This window comes from Chiloscyllium plagiosum, unplaced genomic scaffold (assembly GCF_037043375.1).
Source record: "Chiloscyllium plagiosum isolate Xiang-an unplaced genomic scaffold, Cpla_swu_hap1 HiC_scaffold_124, whole genome shotgun sequence".
In the NCBI taxonomy this organism is placed as follows: domain Eukaryota; kingdom Metazoa; phylum Chordata; class Chondrichthyes; order Orectolobiformes; family Hemiscylliidae; genus Chiloscyllium; species Chiloscyllium plagiosum.
This window is the reverse complement of record NW_028270263.1, coordinates 18,068-37,437: the sequence shown is the minus strand read 5'-3', so window position 1 is coordinate 37,437 and position 19,370 is coordinate 18,068. Positions and strand designations below refer to the sequence as shown.

Here is a 19,370-nt window from a genome sequence, read left to right as displayed (position 1 = left end):
GGATACAGAAATGTGGGTGTGTGACGGAGATATAGAAATGTGGGTGTGTGAGGGATACGGAAATGTGGGTGTGTGAGGGATACAGAAATGTGGGTGTGTGAGGGATACAGAAATGTGGGTGTGTGAGGGATATAGAAATGTAGGTGTGTGAGGGATACGGAAATGTGGGTGTGTGAGGGATACAGAAATGTGGGTGTGTGACGGAGATATAGAAATGTGGGTGTGTGAGGGATACGGAAATGTGGGTGTGTGAGGGATACAGAAATGTGGGTGTGTGAGGGAGATATAGAAATGTAGGTGTGTGAGGGATACGGAAATGTGGGTGTGTGAGGGATACAGAAATGTGGGTGTGTGACGGAGATATAGAAATGTGGGTGTGTGAGGGATACGGAAATGTGGGTGTGTGCGGGATACAGAAATGTGGGTGTGTGAGGGATACGGAAATGTGGGTGTGTGAGGGATACGGAAATGTGGGTGTGTGAGGGATACGGAAATGTGGGTGTGTGAGGGATACAGAAATGTGGGTGTGTGAGGGATACAGAAATGTGGGTGTGTGAGGGAGATACAGAAATGTGGGTGTGTGAGGGAGATATAGAAATGTGGGTGTGTGAGGGATACGGAAATGTGGGTGTGTGAGGGATACGGAAATGTGGGTGTGTGAGGGATACGGAAATGTGGGTGTGTGAGGGATATAGAAATGTGGGTGTGTGAGGGAGATACAGTAATGTGGGTGTGCGAGAGAGATACAGAAATGTGGGTGTGTGAGGGATACAGAAATGTGGGTGTGTGAGGGAGATACAGAAATGTGGGTGTGTGAGGGAGATACAGAAATGTGGGTGTGTGAGGGAGATACAGAAATGTGGGTGTGTGAGAGAGAGATACAGAAATGTGGGTGTGTGAGGGATACAGAAATGTGGGTGTGTGAGGGAGATACAGAAATGTGGGTGTGTGAGGGAGATATAGAAATGTGGGTGTGTGAGGGATACGGAAATGTGGGTGTGTGAGGGATACAGAAATGTAGGTGTGTGAGGGAGATACAGAAATGTAGGTGTGTGAGGGATACGGAAATGTGGGTGTGTGAGGGATATAGAAATGTGGGTGTGTGAGGGATACGGAAATGTGGGTGTGTGAGGGATACAGAAATGTGGGTGTGTGAGGGATACAGAAATGTGGGTGTGTGACGGAGATATAGAAATGTGGGTGTGTGAGGGATACGGAAATGTGGGTGTGTGAGGGATATAGAAATGTAGGTGTGTGAGGGATACGGAAATGTGGGTGTGTGAGGGATACAGAAATGTGGGTGTGTGACGGAGATATAGAAATGTGGGTGTGTGAGGGATACGGAAATGTGGGTGTGTGAGGGATACAGAAATGTGGGTGTGTGAGGGATACAGAAATGTGGGTGTGTGAGGGATATAGAAATGTAGGTGTGTGAGGGATACGGAAATGTGGGTGTGTGAGGGATACAGAAATGTGGGTGTGTGACGGAGATATAGAAATGTGGGTGTGTGAGGGATACGGAAATGTGGGTGTGTGAGGGATACAGAAATGTGGGTGTGTGAGGGAGATATAGAAATGTAGGTGTGTGAGGGATACGGAAATGTGGGTGTGTGAGGGATACAGAAATGTGGGTGTGTGACGGAGATATAGAAATGTGGGTGTGTGAGGGATACGGAAATGTGGGTGTGTGCGGGATACAGAAATGTGGGTGTGTGAGGGATACGGAAATGTGGGTGTGTGAGGGATACGGAAATGTGGGTGTGTGAGGAACATTCCTGGAGGATCTGACTGCTGTATGTGTTCCGTTCTCCTCTAGGATTTTTCCGTGGGATGTTCCATCAGCTGCACTCTCTCTGGGTGACAATGGACCGTCTCCTGCCTTTTTCTGTCCTGATTGGCTGCCTCACCCTGGCACTGCCGCATTAGGAGGGGGCAGAGGGCCGGCTTGCACCATGTCGGGGGAGTCCGCGCTGCCTCCCTTTGCCGACCAGCCGCCGCGGCAGGAGGAGGAGGAGGAGGTGAAGCCGTTGATGTGTGCCCTCTGCCCGTATGTGACGCAGAGCGATGAGGAAATGCGGGTGCACCGGACAACGCACAGCCAGCCGGGACCCCCTCTCCAGGCGCCCGGACCGGTGAAGAGGGAAGTGCCCATTGAGTGGTGGGCACCGTGCGACGGGGAGACATCAGAGGGCAGCGACGGCGGTCTGTGCCCGCGGGGGTCCGGCGCTTACACTTGGGACCCGGGGCAGGAAAGACCCTGGTTGTTTGAGGAGAGCCAGGATGGAGGGGGACAGAGGGGCAGAGCGGGCGAGGAGGAGGAAGAGGAGGGGGAAGAGGACGTCAACTACAAGGTGGTGGTGGTGGGCGAGGACGGGAAGGGCGGGAGCGCTCAGAGACCGCCCGAGGGGGAGCCGGACTCTGAGAGCGGGCATGGCGGGGGGTCCCCGAACACCCCCGGGGCACGGCCCACCCCGGGCACGGGTCCGAACAAGCAGAGATGGCAGTCCAAGCAGTACCAGTGTGATTTGTGCCCGTACGTGGCAGGCGGCAAACAGGAGCTGAGGACCCACGAGAGGGAGACTCACTTGAGGGAAGGCAGTGACGTGATCAAGTGCAGCCAATGCAACTACACCACCAACAAGATCTCGTTTTGGCGCCAGCACAAGCTGGTGCACGTCAGTGCCAGCGGCAGCCCCGGCCGCATCTACATGTGCAAGACGTGCGGCTGGAAAACCAAATACCGGCACTCGCTGGTCAAGCACATCGCCCTGCACACCGGCAACAAGTCCTTCCAGTGCGACCAGTGCGGCTTCGCCTGCGCCCGCAAGGAGAACCTCAAACGCCACAAGCTCACCCACCTGAAGAAGGGCGTGGATGGCAAGGGGCTGCTACTCAAATGTAACTGGTGCGAGTACTCCACCGCACACAGCAACGCCCTCCGCAGGCACGCCATGACATTGCACAACGGTGAGGGTCGCCCCAGGGGATGGCAACGGGGGGGGGGGAGAGGGAGCAGCCAGAGTTAACACTTTTTTTTTTCCCCCCCACCCCCTACTCTGTCCCATCACCATCTCCTTCTATCAATCGGCCCATCCCTTTGTCACTCTCACTATCCCTTTGTCACTCTCACTATCCCTTTGTCACTCTCACTATCCCTTTGTCACTCTCTCCATCCCTTTATCACTCTCTCCATTCCTTTATCACTCTCTCCATCCCTTTATCATTCTCACTATCCCTTTGTCACTCTCTCCATCCCTTTATCACTCTCTCCATCCCTTTATCATTCTCACTATCCCTTTGTCACTCTCTCCATCCCTTTATCACTCTCTCCATCCCTTTATCACTCTCTCCATCCCTTTATCACTCTCTCCATCCCTTTATCATTCTCACTATCCCTTTGTCACTCTCTCCATCCCTTTATCACTCTCTCCATCCCTTTATCACTCTCTCCATCCCTTTATCATTCTCACTATCCCTTTGTCACTCTCTCCATCCCTTTATCACTCTCTCCATCCCTTTATCACTCTCTCCATCCCTTTATCATTCTCACTATCCCTTTGTCACTCTCTCCATCCCTTTGTCACTCTCTCCATTCCTTTATCACTCTCTCCATCCCTTTATCACTCTCTCCATCCCTTTATCACTCTCACTATCCCTTTGTCACTCTCTCCATTCCTTTATCACTCTCTCCATCCCTTTATCACTCTCACTATCCCTTTGTCACTCTCTCCATACCTTTATCACTCTCCCAACCCTTCATCACTCTCACTATCTCTTTATTGCTCTTTCCATGCCTTTATCACTCTCTCTCTCCATCCCTTTATCACTCTCTCCATCCCTTTATCACTCTCTCCATCCCTTTATCACTCTCTCCATCCCTTTATCACTCTCTCCATCCCTTTATCATTCTCACTATCCCTTTGTCACTCTCTCCATATCTTTATCACTCTCTCCATCCCTTTATCACTCTCACTATCCCTTTATCACTCTCACTATCCCTTTGTCACTCTCTCCATCCATTTATCACTCTCTCCATCCCTTTATCACTCTCTCCATCCCTTTATCACTCTCTCCATCCCTTTATCACTCTCTCCAACCTTTCATCACTCTCAGTATCTCTTTATTGCTCTTTCCATCCCTTTATCACTCTCTCTCCATCTCTTTATCACTCTGTCCATTCTTTTATCACACTCTCAATCCCTTTATCACACTCTCCATCCCTTTATCATTCTCTCTCTCCATCTCTTTATCACTCTCCCTCTCTCCCTTTATCTCTCTCTCCATCCCTTTATCAATCACTCCATCCCTTTATCACTCTCTCCATCCCTTTATCACTCTCTCCATCCCTTTATCACTCTCTCCATCCCTTTATCACTCTCTCCCTCTCTCCCTTTATCAATCACCCCATCCCTTTATCAATCACTCCATCCCTTTATCAATCACTCCATCCCTTTATCAAATCTCTCCATCCCTTTATCAATTACTCCATCCCTTTATCATTCCCACTATCCCTTTATCACTCTCTCCATCCCTTTATCACTCTCTCTCTCTTTTCTCTCCCTCTCTCTCTGTTTCTCTTTTTCTCTCCCTTTCTCTTCCTCTCTCTCTCTCTCTCTCCTCTCTCTCTGTTTCCCATTCCTTTCTGCCTTCTCCTGTTGAATTGGGATGGATGGGGAGGGATGGTGGTGGGTTCCACAATTATTCAGAGGGGGGATGGTGAACTGCGGTGCCCCCATCCCTCTCTCTCTCTGAGGGATGTGAAGGGCACGTTCCCGAGAACGGTGCCTGGGAGACCGACGGGATCAGATCCCACGCATTTCCCATCTTTATCCCAAATCCGGAATGTGGGGTTTAGCAGCAGAGACGGTGTAGATAGCGCTGCTGCTGGTGGGAGGCTGGAACTGCAGCGTGACCTGTTGACAGGGATGTGTCCCTTTGCAAACAGAGATGAACAAATCCCCTTCCCCTCCCCCCTCCCCCAGCCCCTCACCCCAAAACCCTGGAGAAGCAAAACAGAGAGCATGGAGCTCCAGAGGTACAGGCCCCATGCCCCACACAACCCCATCCCTGGACATGCTGTCTCACCAACTCCACTACTAACTGGGCATTTGCCCTCACAGTAATGGGGTGTTTACTCCCCACAGTAACGTGGTATTTACCCCAAATAACTGGGTATTTACCCCCACAGTAATGGGGTATTTACCCCCCACAGTATTTGGGGTATTTACCCCCTGAGTAACTGGGTATTAACTCCCCACACTAATGGGGTATTTACCCTGAATAACTGGGTATTTACTCCCACAGTAATGGGGTATTTACCCCCACAGTATTTGGGGTATTTACCCCCTGAGTAACTGGGTATTAACTCCCCACAGTAATGGGGTATTTACCCTGAATAACTGGGTATTTACTCCCACAGTAATGGGGTATTTACCCCCACAGTAACTGGGTATTTACCCCCACAGTAATGGGGTATTTACCCCCCACAGTATTTGGGGTATTTGAACTGAGTAATTGAGTATATACCCCCACAGTAGTGGTGTATTTACCCTGAATAACTTGGTATTTACCCCACACAGTAATGGTGTATTTACCCCCAGAGTAAGGGGGAATCTACCTCCTGAGTAACTGGGTATTTGCCACCCACAGTACTGGCGTATATACCATCTGTGTAACTGGGTATTTACCCCCACAGTAATGGGGAATTTACCCTCTCTGTAACTGGGTATTTACCCCCCACAGTAATGGGGTATTTACCTCTGTGTAACTGGGTATTTACCCCACACAGTAATGGGCTATTTACCCCCCACAGTATTGGGGTAGTTACCCCCTGTGTAACTGGGTATTTAACCCCCACAGTATTGAGGTATTTAACCCCTCTGTAACTGGGTATTTGCCCCCACAGTAATGGGGTATTTATCCCCTGTGTAACTGGGTATTTACCCCACACAGTAATGGGCTATTTACCCCCCACAGTATTGGGGTAGTTACCCCCTGTGTAACTGGGTATTTAACCCCCACAGTATTGAGGTATTTAACCCCTCTGTAACTGGGTATTTGCCCCCACAGTAATGGGGTATTTATCCCCTGTGTAACTGGGTATTTACCCCCCACAGTAATGTGGCATTTACCCCCCTGTGTAACTGGGCATTTACTCCCCACAGTAATGGGGCATTTACCCCCCTGAGTAACTGGGTATTTACTCCCCACAGTAATGGGGCATTTACCCCCCTGAGTAACTGGGTATTTACCTCCCACAGTAATGGGGCATTTACCCCCCTGAGTAACTGGGTATTTACCTCCCACAGTAATGTGGCATTTACCCCCCTGTGTAACTGGGCATTTACTCCCCACAGTAATGGGGCATTTACCCCCCTGAGTAACTGGGTATTTACCTCCCACAGTAATGGGGCATTTACCCCCCTGAGTAACTGGGTATTTACCTCCCACAGTAATGGGGCATTTACCCCCCTGAGTAACTGGGTATTTACCTCCCACAGTAATGTGGCATTTACCCCCCTGTGTAACTGGGCATTTACTCCCCACAGTAATGGGGCATTTACCCCCCTGAGTAACTGGGTATTTACTCCCCACAGTAATGGGGCATTTACCCCCCTGAGTAACTGGGTATTTACTCCCCACAGTAATGGGGCATTTACCCCCCTGAGTAACTGGGTATTTACTCCCCACAGTAATGGGGCATTTACCCCCCTGAGTAACTGGGTATTTACCTCCCACAGTAATGGGGCATTTACCCCCCTGAGTAGCTGGGCATTTACCCTCACAGTACCAGGTTATTTACCTCCCACAGTAACACGGTACTTACCTCCCACTGCAATACAGTATTTACCTCCACGGTAATGGGGTATTTAGACACCCCCCACAGTAACAGGGTATTTACACTCCCTCAGTAGTGGGGTACTTACCCCCACCCCACAGTAACAGGGTAGTTAACACCCCACAGTAACAGGGTATTTATCCCCCTCAGTAGTGGAGTACTAACCCCCACCCCACAGTAACAGGGTATTTACACCCCCTCAGTAGTGGGGTACTTACCCCCACCCCACAGTGACAGGGTAATTAACACCCCACAGTAACAGGGTATTTATCCCCCTCAGTAGTGGAGTACTAACCCCCACCCCACAGTAACAGGGTAATTAACACCCCACAGTAACAGGGTATTTACTCACCCCGGTAATAGGGTATTTACTTCCCACAATAATGGGGTATTTACCACCACAGTAATAGGGTATTTAGCCCCACAGTGACAGGGTATTTAACCCCCCTCCCCCACAGTGATGGTGTATTTACCCTTCTCAATAATGGGATATTCCCCACACGCAGTAAAGGGGTGTTTCCTCCCACTGTAATGGGGGTATTTACCCCATACAGTAACAGGGTATTTACCCCCATTGTAATAGGGTATTTACCCCTCACAGTAACAAGGTATTTAACCCCCCCCCCCCCCCCCCCCCCCCCATAGTAACGGGGAATTAACTCTGCCCCCAGAGTAGTAGGGTATGTACCCCCTGGATAAGAGGGTATTTACCTCACGGTAATGTGATATTATAGAGTACAGGGGTTGGGAGGTCATGTTGCGGCTGTACAGGACATTGGTTAGGCCACTGTTGGAATATTGCGTGCAATTCTGGTCTCCTTCCTATCGGAAAGATGTTGTGGAACTTGAAAGGGTTCAGAAAAGATTTACAAGGATGTTGCCAGGGTTGGAGGATCTGAGCTACAGGGAGAGGCTGAACAGGCTGGGGCTGTTTTCCCTGGAGCGTCGGAGGCTGAGGAGTGACCTTATAGAGGTTTACAAAATCATGAGGGGCATGGATAGGACAAATAGATAAAGTCTTTTCCCTGGGGTGGGGGGAGTCCAGAACTAGAGAGGCATAGGTTTAGGGTGAGAGGGGAAAGATATAAAAGTGACCTAAGGGACAACTTTTTAACACAGAGGGTGGTACGTGTATGGAATGAGCTGCCAGAGGATGTGTGGAGGCTGGTACAATTACAACATTTAAGAGGCATTTGGGGTATATGAATAGGAAGGGTTTGGAGGGAGATGGGCCGGGTGCTGGCTGGTGGGACTAGATTGGGTTGGGATATCTGTGTCGGCATGGACGGGTTGGACCGAAGGGTCTGTTTCCGTGCTGTACATCTCTATGACAGTAATGGGATATTTACGCCCACAGTAACTATATATGATGTTCTTCCCCACGCCGCCCACCCCAGCTGATGAGAACTATGTCCCAGAATATCACTGTGATGTCTGTGAGTTCACGACAACGAAACTCAGCAACTTCTCCAACCACAAGATCACCCACCTCTACGGTACGCTACCGGCACGGGAGGCCAATCAGGAGGGAGTGGGAGATTCGGGTGACGGTGGGCAGCGTGGGGGCGGGGGTGGATGCGGGGAATGGGAGAGGGAGGCATGAGAGGGGAGTGAAGGGGAGACAGGGCAAGGGGAAGTGTGGGGGGAGAGAGGGGACGGAGGGGGGAATGTGGGGGGAAGTGAGGTATTGAGGGGGGAGTGTGGGTGGAGAGAGGGGGGAAAGTTGGGGAGCGATAAGTGATGGGGTGGGAGTGAGGGAGGAGTGTTTATATCATGGCGTATGAAGGTCTCTCTCTCACTCCCCACAGGGTATATGATGGTCTCTCTCTCTCTCTCTCTCTCTCTCTCTCTGGCTCTCGCTCTCTCTCTCTCACGCTCTCTCTCTCTCGCACGCTCTCTCTCTCGCGCGCTCTCGCTCTCTCTCTCTCTGGCTCTCGCGCTCTCTTTCTCTCGCGCTCCCTTTCTCTCGCGCTCCCTCTCTCGCGCTCTCTTTCTCTCGCGCTCTCTCTCTCTCGCGCTCTCTCTCTCTCACGCTCTCTCTCTCTCGCGCGCTCTCTCTCTCTCGCGCGCTCTCTCTCTCGCGCGCTCTCTCTCTCGCACGCTCTCTCTCTCACTGCCCACAGGATATATCATGTTCTCTCTCTCTCTCACGGCCCACAGGGTATATGATCGTCTTTCTCTCTCTCTCTCACTGCCCACTAGGTATATGATGGTCTCTGTATCTCTCACTGCCCACTAGGTATATGATGGTCTCTCTCTCACTGCCCACAGGGTATATGATGATCTCCCTCTCTCACTGCCCACAGGGTATATGATGATCTCCCTCTCTCACTGCCCACAGGGTATATGATAGTCTCTCTCTCTCTCTCTGGCTCTCGCGCTCTCTCTCTCTCACTGCCCACAGGATATATCATGTTCTCTCTCTCTCTCTCTCACTGCCCACAGGGTATATGATGGTCTCTCTCTCTGGCTCTCGCGCTCTCTCTCTCGCGCTCTCTCTCTCGCGCGCGCTCTCTCTCACTGCCCACAGGATATATCATGTTCTCTCTCTCTCACGGCCCACAGGGTATATGATCGTCTTTCTCTCTCTCTCTCACTGCCCACTAGGTATACGATGGTCTCTGTCTCTCTCACTGCCCACAGGGTATATGATGGTCTCTCTCTCACTGCCCACAGGGTATATGATGATCTCCCTCTCTCACTGCCCACAGGGTATATGATAGTCTCTCTCTCTCTCTCACTGCCCACAGGGTATATGATGGTCTCTGTCTCTCTCACTGCCCACTAGGTATATGATGGTCTCTGTATCTCTCACTGCCCACAGGGTATATGATGATCTCTCTCTCTCACTGCCCAAAGGGTATACGATGGTCCCTCACACTGCCCACAGGGTATATGATGGTCTCTCTCTCACACTGCCCACAGGGTATACGATGGTCCCTCACACTGCCCACAGGGTATATGATGGTCTCTCTCTCTCACTGCCCACAGGATATATGATGATCCCTCTCTTTCTCTCTCTCACTGCCCACAGGGTATATGATGGTCTCTCTCTCTCTCACTGCCCACAGGGTATATGATGGTCTCTCTCTCTCTCTCTCTCTCTCTCTCTCTGGCTCTCGCGCTCTCTCTCTCTCGCGCGCTCTCTCTCACTGCCCACAGGATATATCATGTTCTCTCTCTCTCACGGCCCACAGGGTATATGATCGTCTTTCTCTCTCTCTCTCACTGCCCACTAGGTATATGATGGTCTCTCTCTCACTGCCCACAGGGTATATGATGGTCTCTCTCTCACTGCCCACAGGATATATGATGATCTCCCTCTCTCACTGCCCACAGGGTATATGATGATCTCTCTCTCTCTCACTGCCCACAGGGTATATGATGGTCTCTCTCTCTCTCACTGCCCACAGGGTATACGATGGTCCCTCACACTGCCCACAGGGTATATGATGGTCTCTCTCTCTCTCACTGCCCACAGAGTATATGATGGTCTCTCTCTCTCTCACTGCCCACAGGGTATATGATCGTCTTTCTCTCTCTCTCTCTCACTGCCCACTAGGTATATGATGATCTCTCTCTCTCTCTCACTGCCCACAGGGTATATGATGGTCTTTCTCTCTCTCACTGCCCACAGGGTATATGATCGTCTTTCTCTCTCTCTCTCTCACTGCCCACAGGGTATATGATGGTCTCTCTCTCTCTCACTGCCCACAGGGTATACGATGGTCCCTCACACTGCCCACAGGGTATATGATGGTCTCTCTCTCACACTGCCCACAGGGTATATGATGGTCTCTCTCTCTCACACTGCCCACAGGGTATATGATGGTCTCTCTCTCTCTCACTGCCCACAGGGTATATGATGGTCTCTGTCTCTCTCACTGCCCACTAGGTATATGATGGTCTCTCCCTCACTGCCCACTAGGTATATGATGGTCTCTCTCTCACTGCCCACAGGGTATATGATGATCTCCCTCTCTCACTGCCCACAGGGTATATGATGGTCTCTCCCTCACTGCCCACTAGGTATATGATGGTCTCTCTCTCACTGCCCACAGGGTATATGATGATCTCCCTCTCTCACTGCCCACAGGGTATATGATGGTCTCTCTCTCACTGCCCACAGGGTATATGATGATCTCCCTCTCTCACTGCCCACAGGGTATATGATGGTCTCTCTCTCACACTGCCCACAGGGTATATGATGGTCTCTCTCTCTCACACTGCCCACAGGGTATATGATGGTCTCTCTCTCTCTCACTGCCCACAGGGTATATGATGGTCTCTATCTCTCTCACTGCCCACTAGGTATATGATGGTCTCTCTCTCTCACTGCCCACTAGGTATATGATGATCTCCCTCTCTCACTGCCCACAGGGTATACGATGGTCTCTCTCTCTCACTGCCCACAGGGTATATGATGATCTCCCTCTCTCACTGCCCACAGGGTATACGATGGTCCCTCACACTGCCCATAGGGTATATGATGGTCTCTCTCTCTCACTGCCCACAGGATATATGATGGTCTCTCTCTCTCTCACTGCCCACAGGGTATATGATGGTCTCTCTCTCTCTCTGGCTCTCACGCTCTCTCTCTCTCGCGCTCTCTCTCTCTCGCGCTCTCTCTCTCTCGCGCTCTCTCTCTCGCGCGCGCTCTCTCTCACTGCCCACAGGATATATATTGTTCTCTCTCTCTCACGGCCCACAGGGTATATGATCGTCTTTCTCTCTCTCTCTCACTGCCCACTAGGTATATGATGGTCTCTCTCTCACTGCCCACAGGTATATGATGGTCTCTCTCTCTCACTGCCCACAGGGTATATGATGATCTCCCTCTCTCACTGCCCACAGGGTATATGATGATCTCTCTCTCTCTCTCACTGCCCACAGGATATATGATGGTCTCTCTCTCTCTCTCACTGCCCACAGGGTATACGATGGTCCCTCACACTGCCCACAGGGTATATGATGGTCTCTCTCTCACACTGCCCACGGGTATATGATGGTCTCTCTCTCTCTCACTGCCCACAGGGTATATGATCGTCTTTCTCTCTCTCTCTCTCTCACTGCCCATTAGGTATATGATGATCTCTCTCTCTCTCTCACTGCCCACAGGGTATATGATGGTCTCTCTCTCTCTCACTGCCCACAGGGTATACGATGGTCCCTCACACTGCCCTCAGGGTATATGATGGTCTCTCTCTCACTGCCCACAGGGTATATGATGGTCTCTCTCTCTCTCACTGCCCACAGGGTATATGATCGTCTTTCTCTCTCTCTCTCTCACTGCCCACAGGGTATATGATGGTCTCTCTCTCTCTCACTGCACACAGGGTATACGATGGTCCCTCACACTGCCCACAGGGTATATGATGGTCTCTCTCTCACACTGCCCACAGGGTATATGATGGTCTCTCTCTCTCACACTGCCCACAGGGTATATGATGGTCTCTCTCTCTCTCACTGCCCACAGGGTATATGATGGTCTCTCTCTCTCACACTGCCCACAGGGTATATGATGGTCTCTCTCTCTCTCACTGCCCACAGGGTATATGATGGTCTCTCTCTCTCACACTGCCCACAGGGTATATGATGGTCTCTCTCTCACACTGCCCACAGGGTATATGATGGTCTCTCTCTCTCACACTGCCCACAGGGTATATGATGGTCTCTCTCTCTCTCACTGCCCACAGGGTATATGATGGTCTCTCTCTCTCACACTGCCCACAGGGTATATGATGGTCTCTCTCTCTCTCACTGCCCACAGGGTATATGATGGTCTCTCTCTCTCACACTGCCCACAGGGTATATGATGGTCTCTCTCTCACTGCCCACAGGGTATACGATGGTCTCTGTCTCTCACTGCCCACTAGGTATATGATGGTCTCTCTCTCACTGCCCACAGGGTATATGATGGTCTCTCTCTCACTGCCCACAGGGTATATGATGGTCTCTCTCTCACTGCCCACTAGGTATATGATGGTCTCTCTCTCTCACTGCCCTCAGGGTATATGATGATCTCCCTCTCTCACTGCCCACAGGGTATATATTAGTCTCTCTCTCTCACATTGCCCACTAGGTATATGATGGTCTCCCTCTCTCTCTCTCTCTCGCTGCCCACAGGGTATATAATAGTCTCTCTCTCTCGCACTGCCCACAGGGTGTACGATGGTCCCTCACACTGCCCACAGGGTATATGATGGTCTCTCTCTCTCACTGCCCACAGGGTATACGATGGTCCCTCACACTGCCCACAGGGTATATGATGGTCTCTCTCTCACACTGCCCACAGGATATATGATGATCCCTCTCTTTCTCTCTCTCACTGCCCACAGGGTATATGATGGTCTCGCTCACTGCCCACAAGACATATGTTCTCTCTCTCTCTCACTGCCCACAGGATATATGATGGTGTCTCTCTCTCTCTCTCTCTCTCTCACTGCCCACTAGGTATATGATGGTCCCTCTCTCTCACTGCCCACAGGGTATATGATGGTCTCTCTCTCTCACTGCCCACTAGGTATATGACGGTCTCTCTTTCTCACTGCCCACAGGGTATATGATCGTGTCTCTCTCACTGCGCACAGGGTATAAGATGGTCTCTCTCTCTCTCTCTCTTTCTCTCTCACTCTGCCCACAGGGTATACGATGGTCTCTCTCACTGCCCACAGGATATATGATGTCTCTCTCTCTCACTGCCCACAGGTTATATGATGCTCTCTCACTGTCCACAGGGTATGTTATTGTCTCTCTCTCTCTCACACTGCCCACAGGGTATATGATGGTCTCTCTCTTACTGCCCACAGGGTATATGATGGTCTCTCTCTCACTGTCCACAGGGTATGTTATTGTCTCTCTCTCTCTCTCTCTCACTGTCCACAGGGTATGTGATGGTCTCTCTCTCTCTCACTGCCCACAGGATATATGATGGTCTCTCTCTCTCTCACTCTGCCCACAGGGTATATGATGGTCTCTCTCTCTCACACTGCCCACAGGGTATACGATGGTCCCTCACACTGCCCACAGGGTATATGATGGTCTCTCTCTCACACTGCCCACAGGATATATGATGATCCCTCTCTTTCTCTCTCTCACTGCCCACAGGGTAAATGATGGTCTCGCTCACTGCCCACAAGACATATGTTCTCTCTCTCTCTCACTGCCCACAGGATATATGATGGTGTCTCTCTCTCTCTCTCTCTCTCTCTCTCTCACTGCCCACTAGGTATATGATGGTCCCTCTCTCTCACTGCCCACAGGGTATATGATGGTCTCTCTCTCTCACTGCCCACTAGGTATATGACGGTCTCTCTTTCTCACTGCCCACAGGGTATATGATCGTGTCTCTCTCACTGCCCACAGGGTATAAGATGGTCTCTCTCTCTCTTTCTCTCTCACTCTGCCCACAGGGTATACGATGGTCTCTCTCACTGCCCACAGGATATATGATGTTTCTCTCTCTCACTGCCCACAGGTTATATGATGCTCTCTCACTGTCCACAGGGTATGTTATTGTCTCTCTCTCTCACACTGCCCACAGGGTATATGATGGTCTCTCTCTTACTGCCCACAGGGTATATGATGGTCTCTCTCTCACTGTCCACAGGGTATGTTATTGTCTCTCTCTCTCTCTCACTGTCCACAGGGTATGTGATGGTCTCTCTCTCTCTCTCACTGCCCACAGGGTATATGATGGTCTCTCTCTCTCTCTCACTCTGCCCACAGGGTATGTGATGGTCTCTCTCTCTCACTGCCCACAGGGTATATGATGGCCTCTCTCTCACACTGCCCACAGGGTACATGATGGTCTCTCTCTCTCACTGCCCACAGGTATATGATGGTCTCTCTCTCTCACTGCCCACAGGGTATATGATGATCTCCCTCTCTCACTGCCCACAGGGTATATGATGATCTCTCTCTCTCTCTCACTGCCCACAGGATATATGATGGTCTCTCTCTCTCTCACTGCCCACAGGGTATACGATGGTCCCTCACACTGCCCACAGGGTATATGATGGTCTCTCTCTCACACTGCCCACGGGTATATGATGGTCTCTCTCTCTCTCACTGCCCACAGGGTATATGATCGTCTTTCTCTCTCTCTCTCTCTCACTGCCCATTAGGTATATGATGATCTCTCTCTCTCTCACTGCCCACAGGGTATATGATGGTCTCTCTCTCTCTCACTGCCCACAGGGTATACGATGGTCCCTCACACTGCCCACAGGGTATATGATGGTCTCTCTCTCACTGCCCACAGGGTATATGATGGTCTCTCTCTCTCTCACTGCCCACAGGGTATATGATCGTCTTTCTCTCTCTCTCTCTCACTGCCCACAGGGTATATGATGGTCTCTCTCTCTCTCACTGCACACAGGGTATACGATGGTCCCTCACACTGCCCACAGGGTATATGATGGTCTCTCTCTCTCTCACTGCCCACAGGGTATATGATGGTCTCTCTCTCTCTCACTGCCCACAGGGTATATGATGGTCTCTCCCTCTCTCACTGCCCACAGGGTATATGATGATCTCCCTCTCTCACTGCCCACAGGGTATATGATGGTCTCTCTCTCTCTCACTGCACACAGGGTATACGATGGTCCCTCACACTGCCCACAGGGTATATGATGGTCTCTCTCTCACACTGCCCACAGGATATATGATGATCCCTCTCTTTCTCTCTCTCACTGCCCACAGGGTAAATGATGGTCTCGCTCACTGCCCACAAGACATATGTTCTCTCTCTCTCTCACTGCCCACAGGATATATGATGGTGTCTCTCTCTCTCTCTCTCTCTCTCTCTCTCTCACTGCCCACTAGGTATATGATGGTCCCTCTCTCTCACTGCCCACAGGGTATATGATGGTCTCTCTCTCTCACTGCCCACTAGGTATATGACGGTCTCTCTTTCTCACTGCCCACAGGGTATATGATCGTGTCTCTCTCACTGCCCACAGGGTATAAGATGGTCTCTCTCTCTCTCTTTCTCTCTCACTCTGCCCACAGGGTATACGATGGTCTCTCTCACTGCCCACAGGATATATGATGTTTCTCTCTCTCACTGCCCACAGGTTATATGATGCTCTCTCACTGTCCACAGGGTATGTTATTGTCTCTCTCTCTCACACTGCCCACAGGGTATATGATGGTCTCTCTCTTACTGCCCACAGGGTATATGATGGTCTCTCTCTCTCACTGTCCACAGGGTATGTTATTGTCTCTCTCTCTCTCTCACTGTCCACAGGGTATGTGATGGTCTCTCTCTCTCTCTCACTGCCCACAGGGTATATGATGGTCTCTCTCTCTCTCTCACTCTGCCCACAGGGTATGTGATGGTCTCTCTCTCTCACTGCCCACAGGGTATATGATGGCCTCTCTCTCACACTGCCCACAGGGTACATGATGGTCTCTCTCTCTCACTGCCCACAGGGTACATGATGGTCTCTCTCTCTCTCTCTCTCACTGCCCACAGGGTATATGATGGTCTCTCTCTCTCTCACTCTGCCCACAGGGTATATGATGGTCTCTCTCTCTCACTGCCCACAGGGTATATGATGGCCTCTCTCTCACACTGCCCACAGGGTACATGATGGTCTCTCTCTCTCTCACTGCCCACAGGGTACATGATGGTCTCTCTCTCTCTCTCTCTCACTGCCCACAGGGTACATGATGGTCTCTCTCTCTCTCACTGCCCACAGGGTACATGATGGTCTCTCTCTCTCTCACTGCCCACAGGGTACATGATGGTCTCTCTCTCTCTCTCTCACTGCCCACAGGGTACATGATGGTCTCTCTCTCTCTCTCTCACTGCCCACAGGGTACATGATGGTCCATGTGAATCAGAGTGGCCCGTTGCGATGTAGCCTATGCCCGTTTGTGAGTGACCACTGGGATTGCCTGCAGGAACACCAGAGAACTCACAAGGAACTGCGCTGCATCCAGGACACGCTGGGGAGCGGACCGCCGGGTGCACAGGAGGATCCCGTTATGTCAGGGCTGCCTGGTGTGCCCGGGACGGGGGTGGAGGGGGGAGAGGCACCGCACGAGGTGGGAGGGGGTGCGGGTGAGGCCGGAGCAGCGGACGACGAGATCCTGGCCCTGGGCAAGATCATCGGGACAATCGGGGAGTATGTGAACGGGAGTGCGGGCACGGGCACAGAGGGGGAGATCGAGTACTGCGGCACGAGTTACCGGTCAGTGCTGGAGCCCGGGGGTCAGGCCGGAGACCAGGTGGAGGTGGGGCAGGGGATCAGAGACTGGGGGTGCCCGGATAGGGCCACGGTGGTGAACGGTGTGGAGACGTCGGGCAGGAACGCCTGGAGGAGGAGGAGGAGGGCAGTGCCAACAGCCAGCCCCACCCAGGCACCGTGCAGTGGCCTGGAGGGAGTCACCAGGCCAGGCCCGGCCAGGCATGGACCAGTCAAGAGGCTGCGCTGCGGGCAGTGCCGGTTCACTTGTCACAATAAGGAACGACTGAGGCGGCACACACTGACACACAGCAGGAGACGGATACCAGAGACCGGAGAGAGGGCACAGAACCCTGCACTGGACACCCAGCCTGAGACCACCCCGGGTGGGGCAGCCGGTCAGTTATACCGCTGCGCTGACCCTCCACAGCGCCCGCTCCCGCTGCGCTGACCCTCCCACAGCGCCCGCTCCTGCTGCACTGACCCTCCCACAGCGCCCGCTCCCTCAGCTCTGACCCTCCCACAGCACCCGCTCCCTCAGCACTGACCCTCCCACAGCACCCACTCCCTCAGCACTGACCCTCCCACAGCACCCGCTCCCTCAGCACTGACCCTCCCACAGCACCCACTCCCTCAGCACTGACCCTCCCTCAGCACTGACCCTCCCACAGCACCCATTCCCTCAGCATTGACCCTCCCACAGCACCCACTCCCTCAGCGTTGACCCTCCCACAGCACCCGCTCCCTCAGCACTGACCCTCCCACAACGCCAGCTCCCACAGCACCCGCTCCCTCAGCGCTGACCCTCCCACAGCACCCACTCCCTCAGCACTGACCCTCCCACAGCGCCCGCTCCCTCAGCACAGACCCTCCCACAGCGCCCGCTCCCTCAGCACTGACCCTCACACAGCACCCACGCCCTCAGCACTGACCCTCCCACAGCACCCACTCCCTCAGCGCTGACCCTCCCACAGCACCCACTCCCTCAGCGCTGACCCTCCCTCAACGCCCACTCCCTCAGCGCTGACCCTCCCTCAACGCCCACTCCCTCAACGCTGACCCTCCCACAGCGCCCGCTCCCTCAGCACTGACCCTCCCACAGCACCCACTCCCTCAGCACTGACCCTCCCTCAGCACTGACCCTCCCACAGCGCCCGCTCCCTCAGCACAGACCCTCCCACAGTGCCCGCTCCCTCAGCACTGACCCTCACACAGCACCTACGCCCTCAGCACTGACCCTCCCACAGCACCCGCTCCCTCAGCACTGACCCTCCCACAGCACCCGCTCCCTCAGCACTGACCCTCCCACAGCACCCGCTCCCTCAGCACTGACCCTCACACAGCACCCGCTCCCTCAGCACTGACCCTCCCACAGCACCCATTCCCTCAACGCTGACCCTCCCACAGCACCCGCTCCCTCAGCGCTGACCCTCCCACAGCGCCCACTCCCTCAGTGCTGACCCTCTAATACATACTACTTGCTCTTAGCTGTGAATATATGTGAGCTCTAACTATTTGCCTGTCTCTCTCTCTCTCCCTCTCTCCCCCTCTCTCCCTCCCTCCCTGTATTACTCCACTCCCCTCCCCACGGCCCTGCAGTGCCCAGTCCTCACCTGGCTGTTCCAGAGGTTATTTCGTGCCCTGTGACCCAGCCCGTTTGCCCGGTCCCAGAGACGGCTGTGGTAGGGAGTGAGAGGACAGTGTCGGTTCAGGAAGAGCGCCTCCTGCTGGAGAAGGAGAGGCTGCAGTTTGAGAAGGAGAAATGGAAAGTTGAGCAAGGACTGCTCGCTCTCCAGCAGCGCAAGCTTCAACTTCAGGTCCTTCTACTGGAGCGACAGCTCAACATCATCCCTAAGACCTCGCCCCCGACATGACAGTCTGACAGACCCCTCCCCCTCCCCCTCCGCCAGCCTCCACCCCAACTCCCCCAGACCCAACATTCTCCCAAAACCCAACTCCTACTCCCCCAGGCCCAACTCCATCCCAAGGCACGCCCTTTCCCACTCTCCCTGATCCCCTTACCCGGAATCCGCACTCCATAACCCCTTCCTATTCCCCGCTCCCCAACCCTTCTCCCCCATCCCATCGCCCCCCCATCTCCCCCATCCCATCACCCCCCATTCCCCACTTTCCCATTCCCCACTCCCCAACCCTCCCCCATCTCCCCCATCCCATCGCCCCCCAACCCTCCCCCCCCATCTCCCCCAACCCTCCCCCCATCTCCCCCATCCCATCACCGCCCATTCCCCACTTTCCCATTCTCCGCTCCCCAACCCTCCCCCCATCTCCCCATCCCATCGCCCCCCAACCCTCCCCCCATCTCCCCCATCCCATCGCCC

The 19,370-nt window shown here is 53.0% G+C and overlaps 1 protein-coding gene across 1 annotated transcript; it reads left to right on the top strand.

Annotated features, from left to right (window-relative positions):
• The first annotated feature begins 1,820 nt into the window (after positions 1–1,820).
• LOC148134006 (uncharacterized) lies at positions 1,821–19,129 on the top strand. The gene is made up of 4 exons (XM_087985698.1): positions 1,821–2,967; positions 8,236–8,334; positions 16,662–17,429; positions 18,631–19,129. The coding sequence occupies exons 1-4, from the start codon at positions 1,953–1,955 to the stop codon at positions 18,903–18,905; spliced, it is 2,157 nt and encodes a 718-aa protein (XP_087841824.1). The 5' UTR covers positions 1,821–1,952; the 3' UTR covers positions 18,906–19,129.
• Positions 19,130–19,370: the final 241 nt, after the last annotated feature.